Genomic DNA, 15,019 nt, shown 5'->3' on the forward strand with positions numbered 1-15,019 from the left:
TAAGAAAGGAGGGATATTATATTAATGGGACTCTGTGGAACTGATTGTTTAAAAGGAAAGTATATGGGTTAGTAAATGCCAACATTTTATTCTACTTGATTTGGAATTTCCTGACATTCAAATTACATATTATAGGAATATTCTGATTCTGATTAACCGTCTAAGAAGCCAAGAACCATGTGCCTTTCTTGGCCAGTCCTCAAAATTGATAACAGATGGGGCTCAGAGCACAAGACCCCAAGTACAGCATCTTGACATTTGAGAAAGCAGCTGAGATGAGCATGTCACTCTCTGAACTTGTCCCTCCCTCCTCCCCTGAAGACCCTCATGCAACATGGGTGCTACCCTACCTAAATGTCACGCACAGACACCAAGGAGAATCTGAGCAGAGTCACCTTGCTAAATCCTGCTCACTACCATGAGGTCAGACCCCTGTCCTCTGAGCACTCTTCTGCACAAAGACTGCCCCTAAAAATGCACAGATGCACCTGTTTCTTTGGGGTCTTCATGTCTGAAGGTTCTCATGTCACATACAAATAAATGTGTAGACTTCTCTCTTGTTCATCGGTCTCTTTTTACAGGGACTCAGCCATGAACATGGAGACAGATGAGGAAAAGAATTTTTCTTTCTCCTTTAGATAACCATTACTCCAAAACTGATCAGCATTCCTGAAGGCTGCTTCACAGGAGAGATTCCCGCAGGACACTTGAGCTCACCTCGCCATCTCAACCACACCAAGTAAGAAATTACTTCAGTGAATTTAGAGATGAGGAAACTGGGCATGAACAAAGCTACTTGTTTGAGTTTAAGCAGCTAATCAATTGCAGAGAGAAGATTCAAACCCAGGCCTATAATGTTCCAACCATGGCCACCGTCGAAACCCTCAGGAGCGTGACTTTCAACCCAAGGAGAATCTTTATTTTCTATGTGCATTTAAGTTCTCTCAGTCACTTGGCCTTACTGAAATGTCAGATCCAATCTGCTGCTGCCACCACCTGAAGGTATCTCACGTGTTCTGACAAATGTTAGATGTTACATATCAAATAAGAGTGAGTACAGCACAAAAGTAATACTTTATCAGTTGGGTTTCTGTAAGAAAGTGGATAAGAAAAAAAAAGAGCCCATGTAAGGGAGCTTCATGCAAATATGAAGGTCACAGAACTTGCAACCTTTTCAGGAAGCGGTGGTCAAGTTTATCACACCTGCCAATCACTAACATCTGGAGGAAGGTATTTACTGGGCTCTCAGGTCTATGAGAACTGCCCAGACTGTCAGCTCAGGGAGATGCATTAAGGGGTTCGGGCTTTAACATCTTTGAGTGGCTTGGGAAGAAAAAGGAGGAGAAAAAAAGATATTTTAAAAAATCAAAACTGATGAAAGAAATATCTCCTGCCCTGGGAATCATGCACCCAGCATGTCACCACATCATACTTTGCCACTTTAGCTCTCCACCTATACAGTGATGATTTTATTGATGGCTAATACACAATTAATGATCACCACAGCAACTCAAATTTTTGTTTGTTTTTGTTTTTGCAGTATTAGGGATAGAACCCAGGGCGTCAGCATGCTAGGCAAGAGCTCTATGCTGATCTGCACCCCCAGCTCCAGCAACTCAGTTCAATATGGGGGGTTTGAATGTAAGGCCTCCTGTTGATTTTGGCCCCGAGGACTTTTCTGTCCTTAGACCTACTAGATATTCACTAGTACAAGATTCTTTTTAAATCAGTTCCCATTTCTTAAAAATTGAGACATTTCAAACATTCAGAGTTCCAGCTTCTAATTAATCTAAAACACAAAAACAAAAACCCTGAAAATTCAGCAACTCTTGGGCCCACATTCCTGTGTGTCAAGAATTGACTGCATTTGAGGACCTCTCCCGCTGTGGGGGTTTCTACATCTCCTAGTCCCCGCAGGTCTCCACACTCCCCAGCAGGGCTTCAGACAGGACTGGCCTGTTCTCTGTGAGCTTCCTCCTCCACCACTAGAGCCATCCCCATCTGCCTCAAGGAAGTATTCCCCACGCTGTGGTCAGAACTCATGAAATGACAGCGAGCTCCCTACCTGGGGCCGGTCACTGTTCCTGAGCCTGAGCCCTAAGGATTATCATTAGGAAGTATCTGGAAATAATAATAATGTCATAATGTAAGCCACTAACCAGCAGCTGTGCTGGAGGACATGCTGAAGCTAGGGACACTGCCCTCACCTACCTGACAATAGCTTCTGGCCTGTCAGATGCCAGGTCTGGTTGCGTCCTATGCCAGCCTCCTTCACTGTGTACCAAAAGTGAGGCATCAGGAAGTCCACATCAGGAAATCGGTTTGATTCAACGTTGACCAAAAATCCACTTAAGGACCAATCCCTGCTCCACCACCTCCCAGAACCTCAAATGGCATCTCCTGGGGTGCACTTGGGGAAATCCTGGACAAGCCCTGTCTGACCCACTGTCTCTTAACTGACATTTCCTCCAGGCAAGAGAGGACCAGAATTAGACACCAGCTTTCATGCCTTCAGAGCAGAGTTCTTGCTATTGTTCTCGGCTCTTTTCTTCCTTCTCCACGTAAATCACAGGATCATCAGAGGGCCTATTGAAGCCTCCCCCAAGGCTCTGTGATCCTTATCTTCAAAGCCGTCCTGCTAGGCCTCTGGCTGGAAATTTGCATGACAGCTAAAGGAAAGTAAATTTGGGGGCTGGCTCCCTTTGATAACCAAATGCTCTTCTATCTCTCTTTGTTCTGAAGGTGAGACTAAAAGGAATTCAGTGATGAGGAAAGAACTCAGCATTGAGCTCTGCTCAGTCTCTGTGACTGGCTCTGGCATCTACTTAACATATGAACCATGGCTTCTGTCCTCAACCCAGGTCAATCATTAAATGACTGGGTGAAAATCTTAAAAGGTGACCACAGATCTCAGGTGGGAGTCGCTTGGAGAAGTACAAAAGAGGCAGAGGCTCTCTCTCCTTTGCGGATCCGTGTGCACAGGATAGGCTACATAATTGTGAGACCCAGGGCAGGTCAAAAGGACGACGGGACTCCTTGTTCCAAACGCAGGACAAGAGTGTCATTAAAGGAACTAAAACACAAGATACTTTCCTCTCTTCCTCGCTTTTTCTCTCAACTTGGTGTGAGAAATAGAGAGTTTGGTGGTCCATTTTTCAGAATATAGTATTTCCCTTTAAAATTGGGATGTGAGATCCAATTGTAGCCATTTTTAACTATAGCCCTATCCTTTGCCTGCCCCAATTTTAAAATTAGCCAATTGTGTGGACTGTAACCCCCGGGCTCCTCCATCAGAGCACAGGACCTGCTGCCTTAGGGACAAAAACAGATGGGCTGCCAACCAAATATGCTTGCTTGCCAAACCTTGTTCTATAGCACACCCTTCTGCCTTTGCCTTGCTGAGCTACTTCTGAGCACGTGTTGGATTGCTTGCAGTACCCCGGTATTTCTAACACTTGGCATTTTATTTTCAATTTGGTATTTAACCACTGAAAATAAAGAAATATTAACATCTTAAATATATGTACATGAGTTTACCATTTGGCCTTTATTATGTACAATATCCATTTAAAATGTTAATAGAAGAACATTTAATTCACCTGATGGATGGCAAAATTACCCCACACATATGTCACAGTTCGAACATGCACACAGATTTTGTTTTGTCCAAAACAGCAGAAATGCTGCAGAAGACAATCCCAACTGCATGTCTTTTACTTCATGATTGGCGCACAGCTGATGATCGAGGCCTGAGAGCCAGAGGAGCTGCAGTTGCTCCGCTTTGCTTTCCCTCTGTGTTGAGGGAGAATAAAACCTGCAACAGGCTTCTGTACTTGTGTGTGCTTCTCCGAGCCTCACTGTGCTCTTTTTGCATTTAAAGTAACTTCTTGTCCATGGAGCAAGACTCTCAGAGCCATTAGGGACCCTCTAGTCAGGGGCATATGTGACACACTTCCCTTGTACTTGCTTTGCATCTTACTGGGCATATCTGGCTTTGTGCTTAGGGGGCATCGTGAATGCTACATGCAAACATGGCTGCCAGGAACAGTAAGCAAACAGTCACCTTGTGGGGACATGTTGGGCTCACACAGCCCTCCATTGGCCCATTGGATTTCACTTGTAAAGTAAGTTTAAAAATGAGGGCTGGGGATGTGGCTCAAGCGGTAGTGCACTTGCCTGGTATGTGTGCGGCCCGGGTTCGATCCTCAGCACCACATACATACAAAGATGTTGTATCTGCTGAAAACTAAAAAAATAAATAAATAAATAATGTTTAAAAAATTTAAGAATGAAGTAAGAATTTCAAGGTGCAGCAGGGCTTTAGATAAAGGAGCAGAACCTTTTAAACATGGAGTCTTGTGCAGCTGCCCAGGTTACACACCCATGAAACCAGCCATGCTTGTGTGCATTAGACACAAGGCTCAGAACAGAAGTCACAGAGTCTACAGCTAAAGTCAGTTGCAAAGCAGGACTAATGGGGAACAGGGGCTAGCCCACATTCTCTGTTCACTGTGCATTTAGGGCCACAGAAATTCTTTTCACAGAATTTTTAGGTCAAGGGAAACAGGTATAGTTTCCAATTATTTAGTTGGTAGGTCCAAACAATTTAGGAAATATTATTGGCCTGACAAATTGATAGCTATTGAAAATACACCTATATCAAAAGGAAAAATTTATATTTCACTCTTAAGTAACCACAATTATTTGCTAATATGTGAGTCCGCTGGGACTTATACCCTGTTAAAAATCAGCCTTACTAATACAGCCTTTTTTAAGTAGTCAAGGCAAGGAAAGGGATGAGTCTTCTGGTGTTTAAGTGTCTCCAGGTAGCTGAGGGATCTTTCCTCGATCAAACCCTGTGGGTCTGGCTAGCCACAAGCACATTGGTTGCCTCCTCCTCAGAGAGCATTGCTAGCTTGGACCATCTTGCTCAAGGACAGGATAGTTGCTCTGGCTGGCTCACCAAAACTGTGACAGGTGTCACCAGTACTGGGGCTTGTTGCCCAGAGTCAAATTGGTAGGAAAACAGGTTTTACTCAAAGCCAACTTTGGAGGAAGAGAGAAGAAGAAACTTATTGTTTTAAAAGTTGCATCTTCAAAATCTCTGAAGGTGAGCAGAGCTTTTAGAAAAGAAGAGGGAATGAAGAGTGAAGGTGGGAACCAGTGGAGGAAGCATGGCTATGTGCATGGGGCGGGAGAGGGGAGCAGTTTCCATTCCCAGGTTCCTTGGGCCTTGGGGGCAGCTCTCCAGCTTCCATTCTCAGCACAAAGAAGTTGTTCTAAATTTCAGAGGGACCCTCCAAATTCAGTCTGTTTCAACCCCTAGAACCTAGGAATCAGACTGGACACCACCGTCCTCATTTTCTGATCACTATCGTATTTGCTTTTGATCAAAGCAATTGTCCAAAACCCAGCTTCACAGAAGAGTGACATCATTGTGTGCTCTTGTGTTGAGACGAAACTGCCCTAAGCTAGTGGTTCCTGAAGGTCCAGCAGATGCGGAGTATCACAGGTTTCTGTAAAATGTCTGCATATTCCAGAGCTCGGGTGCACACAATTTGGGCATCAATGTCTAGAGGAATGTGGACTTTAATCAGGCAGCCCTGGATTCACATACTGACTCCCAAACCCTGGGAGTCAATTTGCTTCAAGTCTCAGTGGTTCAGATTCTACAGCAAAAAAAAAAAAAAAAAAAAAAAAAATCGGGGGTGGGAAAGGTAGCCACTTACCAGGGATGGTGTTGGATTTTACACGTGGCACTGGCAGGAGTTCCAAAAAGGCAGGTAAGTTGGTCTTTTAGGGCTGCCAATCCCTAGCACTTACTCTGTGCTACTCATCTGAGGCAGAATCTTATCAGTTTATGCCATGACTTAATGTTTGCACTCATTGCTGTCTCACTTTCCATTTATTTAGGAAATGAATATTAATATGAGCATCTGCAAAATTAACCAGGTAGTTTGTTTGGTGCAAGAGAGACAAAGCTAAACTAACGAGTGAAGTCCCTGCCCTCACACAGCTCGCAGTGGCACCGGGAGGCTGGGAATGCACAGCCCAGAAAATGTTACCAACAGTCATGAGTGCTTCCCGCTTTTAAAGTTCAGAGCACTTCAAAGCATCTAATTGACAACATCCTCCAGTCTGGGTGTCTTAGGAAGGACCTTTGAATACCAAGTGTTTAAGATGAAGTCTCAACAGTTGTCCTTTGGAAAGAAGGAGAACAGAGACTATGTTTGTAGGAACACCCTGTTCCAGGGAGGACCTTGATTTCTCAGGTCCTTCTGGTAGAAAGCTGTGTGCAGGAGTCTAGAGCCTAGACGGTCAGCTGCTTCTAGAGGATGCAGTGGTTATGGTTTAAAAGCTCATGTGTGAGACAATGCAAAAAAGTTCCAAGGTGAAATGATTAGATAAAGAATTGTAACCCAATCTGTGGCTACCTATAGTAAGCAAAGGCAGGTAAGGTGGGGCTGGAGGAGGCAGGTCACCCGGGGCTTCCCTTTGGGGTTTAAATTTTATCCCTGGTGAGCAGAGCTCTCTCTGCTTCCCAATTGCCATGTCCTGAGCCACTCTCCTCTGCCACTCTTCTGCTGTGAGTTTCTGCCTCTCCTGTAGCAACCACTCAGTGGCTGCAGCAGGAAAGCAGCCCATAAGTAATAAGAACCCAAAGAGACATGACTGTGTGCCAATAAAACTTTATGTACTGAAGCAGAGAGCAAGCGACTTTTGACCCTGGGGCTAGAGTTTTCAGACACTCTACAGGACTTCTCTGGTTCCCTCAGACATCTTAATACAGAGTTGGGCCTATAGGGGTAACTGTTGAAATTAGGAACAAAGGATGAAACCTGGTTCGTGGTCTTTTAGGGTTTCCCATGTAAAAAAAAGCAAATGTGAACGTGCTATATAGAAACACAGAGCGGTTAAGGTGCATCAAAACTCAAAGCGAACATCCCAGCTGCCATCTCTCATAACACACCCAAGCCATGTGTGCCTTCTGTAGAGGAGGGAGCACTGAACCACCAAAAGCCAGAGGCAAGAAAGCCCTGGAGCTAAGGATGCAAGACCCCGAGGGGAAGGGGGCAGGTGGGATGGGGGCTGCTCCAGGCCTAGGTGTCTGCAGGGCGGCCAGTGCCTCCCTCTCACCCCCACCGCCCCCCTTCCGCCACTCTGCTGTCCTTGGCAGTCTGCACTCTGCTCCCTCCGGCCGCTCCTGGCTGGTTTTCCTATTAAAAAGAGCAGTTTGGGCAGCCCTTGCCCTTCGCATCTCAGAGAAACAAAGAAAGGCAAAAGGAGTCTTCTTATTAGTTGTTATAGCAACACACAAACCACCACAGAGGCTTGGAGAAGCCACGGAGGCCGCTTCCAGAGCTCAGGCTACACCTCCGCTTCCCGAGTGCATCCCCCCCACAACGTCGCTTTGTACCTGGGTGTTCCTACGGCTCCTGCGAGTTCCCCCTCGAAGCCTCAAATCCAGTCCTCCAGCTCATCTCTTCTTTCCAGCTTCCCACAGGTGTCCTGAGTGGAAACACCTGTTGATTGGAAGCTTCTCAAACCTGCGGGCACTCCCCATTTCCCCATGTCAACTCGGGGCTCCCAAAATGGGATTTTACATCATTTACCACCTGTGCTGGAATTACCTGGAGACGCTGACTGAAGAATGTAGCTTCGAGGGCTCCACCTCAGATCTATGGAGTGTCTTTTGCCAATATTTAAGAACTGTTAGCTTAGAGTGCAGAACAGAGCCGATGGCACCTCATTTAGCCCAGAACTGGGCAAATGATTATCAGGCGGGGTTCTTTCTGCCTTGGCTGAATCCAATCACAGTAGATTGATCCATAAGTGTGTGTGTTGATTTCAGCCAGGGGTTTTTAACTTTCACACCTCCGTTCAATAGTTAACCAACAGAACCTGAAACCTCAATATCAAAGGGAGCTATCAAGTTTGCTGCCATAATGGAAATCTAAAAATGGACATAGGTGTAGTGGGACTAAAAGTTGGTATAGTATCTCCCCGCAACGTAGAGTGTCCCACAGAGAAATAGCAAAATGTCCCTTTCTAGAAATGTATGTTCCTTTAAGTTGTCTGCTTCCTGAGCAATCAGCTGAAGCCTCTGAGCCTAGGGATGAGGCCTAGCAGTGACGACCTGCACACCAATTCTGGGTGGTGTGCAAGAGTACTGCACGTGAAACATTTCAGAGACACGGTCTTACTGTAGACACCAGCTAAAAAATGACTGCATTCTTGTGCCTTCAGCTGGGGAAAAAGTCTATCACTGGGCTAAGCAAGCAAAGGAGAAGATAAAAGTTCCCATTTCCCACTTCACCCTCCAATATGATTCCCAATGCCACATTCCCCACACATAATTGAAATATCAACACTGTGTACGAAGGATCCCATAGTTCAGCAGACTCCAGGGTCTTGGCAGCACTGGCATAAGCGCCTTGGAATTTGGCTTAACTCATGAGCAAGTTCACTGCAGCTAAGGAAAGCTGCCCCTTTCTGACACTTGCACACTCATTGCTTGTGTTAGAGATTCAGAAAGTCAAAAATCAAAACCACTTCACATCCCCACTTCCCTAACGTAAGAACAGATATTAAAGTGTTTAATTTCCCATGTTTCTGCTTGGAGATCCACACCCTATCAAAGATGGTATTAAGGGGTCTTATTATCTAGGGCAAGTGCAGCGGGTGACACCGACAGTCTGCATGAATCAAGCCTGCCACTTCCGTTTGTGGATAAAGCTTTACCAGAGCAGCCATGCCTGCCTGCCTATGAACCCTGTGTGGTTGCTTTTGCCTCCAAGGCAGGGGAGACCCTACAATGTACAAAGACCAAAACATTGACACAGACCCTCTGTGGAAAGAGCCTGCTCTTCCTGAAGGCAGCCTCTTTTTGGAGGTTGCAGAGTGGGCTCAGGAACCCTACTACCTAGATTCAAAAGTGAGCCTCACCCTCCACAAGCAGAAGGTCTTGGGTGGAGGAATGAAGACTTTTAGACTTTTTGCTGCTCAGTCTCCACTTCCATAAAACAAAGATAATAACTATACTTACTTCATAGAGCCATTGCAGGAATGAAATAAGAAAATACAACTAAAACACTCAGAATTATGCTCAGTGATAAATTTAAAAAAAAATTAAGACAACCTAACAACTCTCTCTTCTTTCGATGTGTTTTTTTCCCCTAAATACCCAGAAAGAGCTCCTGACTTGCAGTTAACTACATTCAGCAACATTTCTCTGCCCACTCATTAGCCTGAGACTTGCTTCAGCAATTTTGACTTCATTAAAATTATAATTATTTCTTTAATTCCATTCCCTTTATCTGCTTCAACTTAATCTCCCTTTTGGCTGCCAAGGCCCTGGGAATCAGAGAGAATGTCTTAGGAGACAGTCTTAGAAAGAAAAAGAAAGGAAGCAACAGACACAGAGAAATGAACGGTGAAGGAATTATCAAGCGCACATGGCAAACAATTTTTAAGAGATGAAAATGAATTCACCTGGGAGGAGGAGAATACACAGAAATGATATGAAAGGAAGTAAAGGGATCCCAGGGGGAAGTCACAAAGGTATTCCGTGAGGCCCCTGGCAAGGAACCATGCATACAGCCCTAATCCATTAATTAACAGCTAGCTGAATCCAATCCTCCTTTCCCCAATATTTCCCAACTCCTGAGAACAACATCCTAAGCAGCCATGTCCTTGGAATCCCAGCTAACTCAGATCCTAGACATCCAGATCCTTGAGCTCAGAAAACTTGGAATTTAGCAGGGCCAAATCTACTGGGATCTAACCGATACTGTTGACTCCATTTCAGGAAATGATGCACTTTCTGGAAGGAACACAATCACTGCAAACCTTTTTATGGCTCCTTCTTGGGGCTTAGCACAAGAAAGCTTCCCTAAGACTATAGGAAATTGTCTTCTGTTGAAAATAATACTTGTGGAAGGGCCTAGCCCAGTGCCAGGCATGAGGAAAGTATTCAACCCATATGAATCTGCCTCCAATGAAGAATGGTTTCTACCCAAGGGTATGAGTTTATTCCTCAATCACTCATTCTACATTTATTCGTCAATCACAAACTATGTGTCAAGACACAGTTCTAACGCTGAGGGTTAGGGTTGCCAGGCTTGAGAAAGAAAAACACAGATCAGGCAAGTAAGTTTAAAGAATATAATCCCATCCCGTGTACTAGTGGGGACACATGAATACCATAAACCATATGCACCATTTATGCTAATTTCATATGTAATCGGGCACCTTGTATTTTAGCTGGCTACGCACCTGAAACAGGGCAGCAATGAGATGCACAGCTCCCCGGCTTGCTCATGTAGCTTCCAAGGAATGTAACCTCAGGTGCTCACAGACTCAATTCTACCTGGCCCCTCCTCAGGATAAAGTGTGGAGGACAGAATGACTTTCTCTGTTGAAGTCATTGCCACGGGGCCCATTGAGCAGATGTCAGTGTGTATTGTAATTGCCACTTTTTCTCCTTGGCATACTCCTCTGGGATCAAGGTCCTTGGCCCAGGACCCTGGTCTTTGTGTCTCTGCACCCCTGAACTCCTGCAGATGCTCAGCACAGAGCAGCTTAGTTGAGTAAGTAGACAAAGGCATAAATGGTTGAATTTATGTCAAGGGCAATGCAGAGGTGTGCTCACAGCCCATAAGGAAAGTTTTTTATTGTTTTTGTTTTGTTATTTTGTTTTGTTTTGTTTTGTTTCACAGATGCATGGGAAATGCTGAGGATACAGAGAAAATTGTGTTGCCAGAATCCAAAGACCATAGGGGTGAAGAATGATCTTTTATTTTAAAATGTTTTATGAAGGTACTCCAACAAAATAAAGGCTTTAAAAAGGGTGATGAAAGGAGAGAAACTGTACCTTGTAAACAATAATAAAGGGGTTCTTGGAAGTCTAGTTCTGAACATAGCAGGTGGAGGGTGAGTCCAAACACTGATTTGACTAATGGGCAATACAATCAAATATGATTCCAGTAGTTAACCACAGTATCAGTAACTGAGGTATAGGGTGTAAACAAATATCAAATAATTAAGAGCCATTTTATTGTCGATACTGACTGTCATACAATTGAAACAGAAGGAAAATCACACAAATCCACAAAAAGACAGAGGCAGAGAAGAGCAAGGGACACGGTGGGTGTCTACGATAGAAAGTCACTTTGTGGCATTGACTTCTTTCCATCCAGCTGTAAAGAAGGGGGAAGTCGGTATCTATAGAGCATGTTTCAATCAGGCTAAGACTTTTTTATAAAGGAAAAGGAAAAGGAAAAAAAAATGTATTGTATTGCAGAGTTTCCCGTGACCACACAATGAGCCAGGACACCAGGCTTCTTTCCTTCCTTGTGACTTCCCTTGCCGCCATTCTGTGGCCTCCTGCGTGGATCTGTGGCTCACTCATCATAAGTGTGCTAACAATTCTTGGCAGCTACCGTCAGTGCTCAGACCGGTAGGCAGGAAAAGTCTCTGTCCGGTGAAGCTTCAGAGGGCTGGAGACATCTTTTCCAAAAAGAATTGAAAAGCAACAATTAGATTTCAAGAAAGTCCAGGGACAAATGAGTAACAAGTTTCTACTTCTAATATAAATAAGTAACATCCTCATGACATGGGATTCTTTCCTAGGGCCACTTGTGATATGCAAATGAGTCATGAGACTGTATGATTAGCATATATTTGCATGTAGCCTGTGCATCAGGTTGTGTTCCATCCATCAGAAGTCAACTTCCTCTTTTTCATCTATATCAAACCCTACACCCAGGATGTTCAGTGGGGGTAAAAGACAAACACAGGACTATGGAAACATTTGCATGGAAACCCAAGCAAAAATAAGAATATTTTGCTTAAACTTTTGCTTATACCTCCTTATAAATATAAAGGAGATGTCTTAAAATCTATTTATCCTTTTTTATTTCAAGTATAGATCCCAAACCAAGCAAAGCCAAGAAAATCAAGAAAAAATCAGCTCCTGTGTGACATAATACAGCAGTTGCCAAACATTTTCTATAAAGGTCCAGATGCCTGTGGCACAAAGTCAGCCGTTGTTGATATGCGGTGAATGAGCAGACATGTCTCAATAAAACTTTATTGAGGAAAACAGTGGGCAGGATGGGACCACAGGCCTGGTTTGCCAATCCCTGCAGACAGTAGCCCCTGATGTTCTAAACCAAGATGCTCTCCTGCCACCTGCTGGCAGGGGGTTGCCAGAACCAGAGGAATTCAGGCTGCTAGAGGGAGCTCTCAAGCAGCAAAATCTGCCGTGGTGTGTGATAACCAAAGCAGGCAGCCAGCAAGCACAGGGCAAAGTGCTGCAGGGCTGGCGCCAAGGCAGCTCGTCTGCCCATCTACACGCTCAAAGCAGTGTTGTTTAAGCACTGAACCAAGCAAGCAGGTTGATGGTGGCCTGTGGCCCTCAAGTCCTCCATTGCTATTTTATGTTATCACAAACAGCCCTGACTGCTGTCAGAACTCAGTATGGGCATGCTCCAATCTTCCCACCAGAAGCATGAGGTAGGCAGGGAAAGACAGGACCTCTGACTCATTTTCCACTTCTCTAGAATGAGGAGGAACATCTGCTTTGTTCTACAGACAGTACTACCAGGATCAAAGAAACCACAAGGGGCTTCATGAGCTTTAAAGCCCTACTTAAGTGACTCTGAGCACAACAGCAAAACAAAGGGAGACACAAAGGAAACCACAGGTTCAGATACGAGCAGGCCTCAAATCTGAACCAAGAGCAAACGACGTAGAATTACTGTGCCCATTAACAGTGACCCACCTCACAGCACCCCACGTGACCAGAACTTACTGCTATCTGGAACACATTGTATTCTCTTTCCAGAACGAACACACACACACACACACACACACACACACACACACACACACACACTATATTAATGGGAGAGAGTACTAGAAGTCAACAAGCAGGTGTGAACTATTCCAGTTTGATAATGTCCTGGGGGAGCCACCAGCAAACAGTGTCAGTGCCAAATTCACATCTTGGGTCAAGTGCAAAGCCCTTGGCTGCACCTTTAGTGGAGAGAGTGACAGCAGCATCCACTTGGGGGCAAGTCAAAAGGAAAACACTTAACAGCTTCCAGCATAATGGCTAACAATCTTCCTGGCTTGGTGTGAAAGCTGTGATTAGTTTAAGGACAGAAGATGAACTAGTGGACTCTCCTCCCCTGCCCACACTGGCAGGTCACACAGGGTCACAAGCTGGTACTGGCCTGAAGGCCACATCTGGCCCAGGCCTTCTCCAGCCTCCACAGACCCAGACTCCCACAACAGTGAAACTGCTGCCAATATTTAAATGACTGCAGACCCCCCCCCCCCATGAAGGTGACAATTTCCAGGTTGTCTTAGAAAACTGGAAGGCAATACTGGCCCTGCATTCTACCCAGAGAGAACAGGACCGACTACAGGGGGCTGCAGACTGCAGCCTGTGCCCTCGCCAGCAGCACCAGGGGCCTGCCTCCCCCTCCTGCCCCATGCCACTCTCTGTCTTGTCTTGCATGTGCCTCTGACAGCTTGGCTTACTGCCGCCCTTTCCCATGGCTCAGGTCCTATCCTACTGTTTCTCTCTTAACTGCTGTATGTATGACATGCGTGAGAGTGTTCAAATTCATATTCATAAAACTGCACTAACTTCTGAAAAGCAGCCACTTGCTCCAAAAATCTATCGTCATCAAAATAAATATGTAAGTGGGCTGGACCCAATGCTTTGGAGATATTGAGATCCCAGGGCGCATGACTTCCAATCCAGGCAGAATTTTCTCCCACAAGTAAGATCATGCCATGAAAAACAGCCCTGGACTAGGAACACCATGCCAACTTTCGACCCATGAGCCTCATGAACTTGAGCGAGTACTTGACCTCCACAGGTCTGCGTCTCTTCATTCACTGAAATGGAGAGGACAGTCGTGCCTTGCCGATGCCAGAGAAGCAAATACGGCCACGTGAAAGATGCTGCTGGAGAGACACACATGTGGCGCCGCTCTTTGATTTCCTATCTGACACATGACAGAGATGCCTATTTCTTCTTGGTTTCGTTTTGAAACAGGTGATGCTGTCTCCCAAGACAACTGCGGAGGAAGGGTTCCGAAGTTACAGGGGCACTGGAGCGTCGTGGCCTAAGGGAAATGATTCCAGGTGGTGAGGGGGAGAAGGTGGTGAGGGTGTGGGAAAGGAGCCCTGCGCTACAGCTGGATACTCCCTGCCTGTGTGCAGTGGCCTCAGGCTGCTCTCCTGCATCCTCTTGTTCTCTGTCCATCCCTTACCTTAGGAAGTAAAGCTGACAGAGCCATGCTCAGGACCCTCCTGAGCTTCCCCTCTCCGCACAAGCAGCCATCACCCCAGCTGTCTCCTCACGCCCTTGAGGCACCCGCCACACTGTTTCTCCTCTGCTTTTTGAACACTCCCCAGTTCATTTCCGCACTTGCTATTCTCTCCACGGAGAAGGCTCTTCCCTGGCTGTCTCTTTTACATGTAAGGTCTTGGCATAAGTGCTGGGCTTTCAATAGCTACCCAACGAAAGCCTTGTCATTGTCTCCCCCAAACCAACAACTTGGATTCCCTTTCTATAAATGCTCTCTATAAAGAGCATATTTTTTTTTCCTTTATCACTATTACATGTATCATCTCAGAAACTGAATGCTGGCTTAAGTTGCCTGTGACTCTCCTTTGATTAGAAGGCTCAGGAGAGGAGCAATGCACCTGGCTAGCAGCCCGGCCCACATGTGCCATCTAGCACAGTACACAGCATGAAGGAGATGCCACTAAACCTCTACCCTGCAAGTGGGTGAGTGGATGGACTGAAGAACAGAGGCGAAAACCTTAAACCTTAACTCCTGCTAGACAGGTGAACCCGGGCATATTGCTAGCCCTTCAGATTCTCAGTTTCTTGGTAGTGAGAATCAATTACTCTCCCAGGAAGCTGTTTTGAGATCTAAATAAGATCACCTGTTTTAGGTGCCTGTCCGAAGCCCCAGGCACAATGGCTCCTCAGAAA

General features: G+C 45.5%; 1 protein-coding gene across 2 annotated transcripts in view; it reads right to left on the reverse strand.

Annotated features, from left to right (window-relative positions):
• Positions 1–10,781: 10,781 nt before the first annotated feature.
• Positions 10,782–15,019, reverse strand: part of Dok5 (docking protein 5) — a 145,804-nt gene continuing 141,566 nt past the window's right edge. For both annotated transcript variants that reach the window (XM_078051890.1, XM_005325198.5), the window contains one exon: positions 10,782–11,508. In XM_078051890.1, the coding sequence (XP_077908016.1) occupies positions 11,444–11,508 (65 nt within the window). In that variant the 3' untranslated portion in view covers positions 10,782–11,443. The remainder of the gene's footprint in view (positions 11,509–15,019) is intronic.

The sequence above is a fragment of the Ictidomys tridecemlineatus genome, chromosome 5 (genome assembly GCF_052094955.1).
Source record: "Ictidomys tridecemlineatus isolate mIctTri1 chromosome 5, mIctTri1.hap1, whole genome shotgun sequence".
Classification (NCBI taxonomy): Eukaryota; Metazoa; Chordata; class Mammalia; order Rodentia; family Sciuridae; genus Ictidomys; species Ictidomys tridecemlineatus.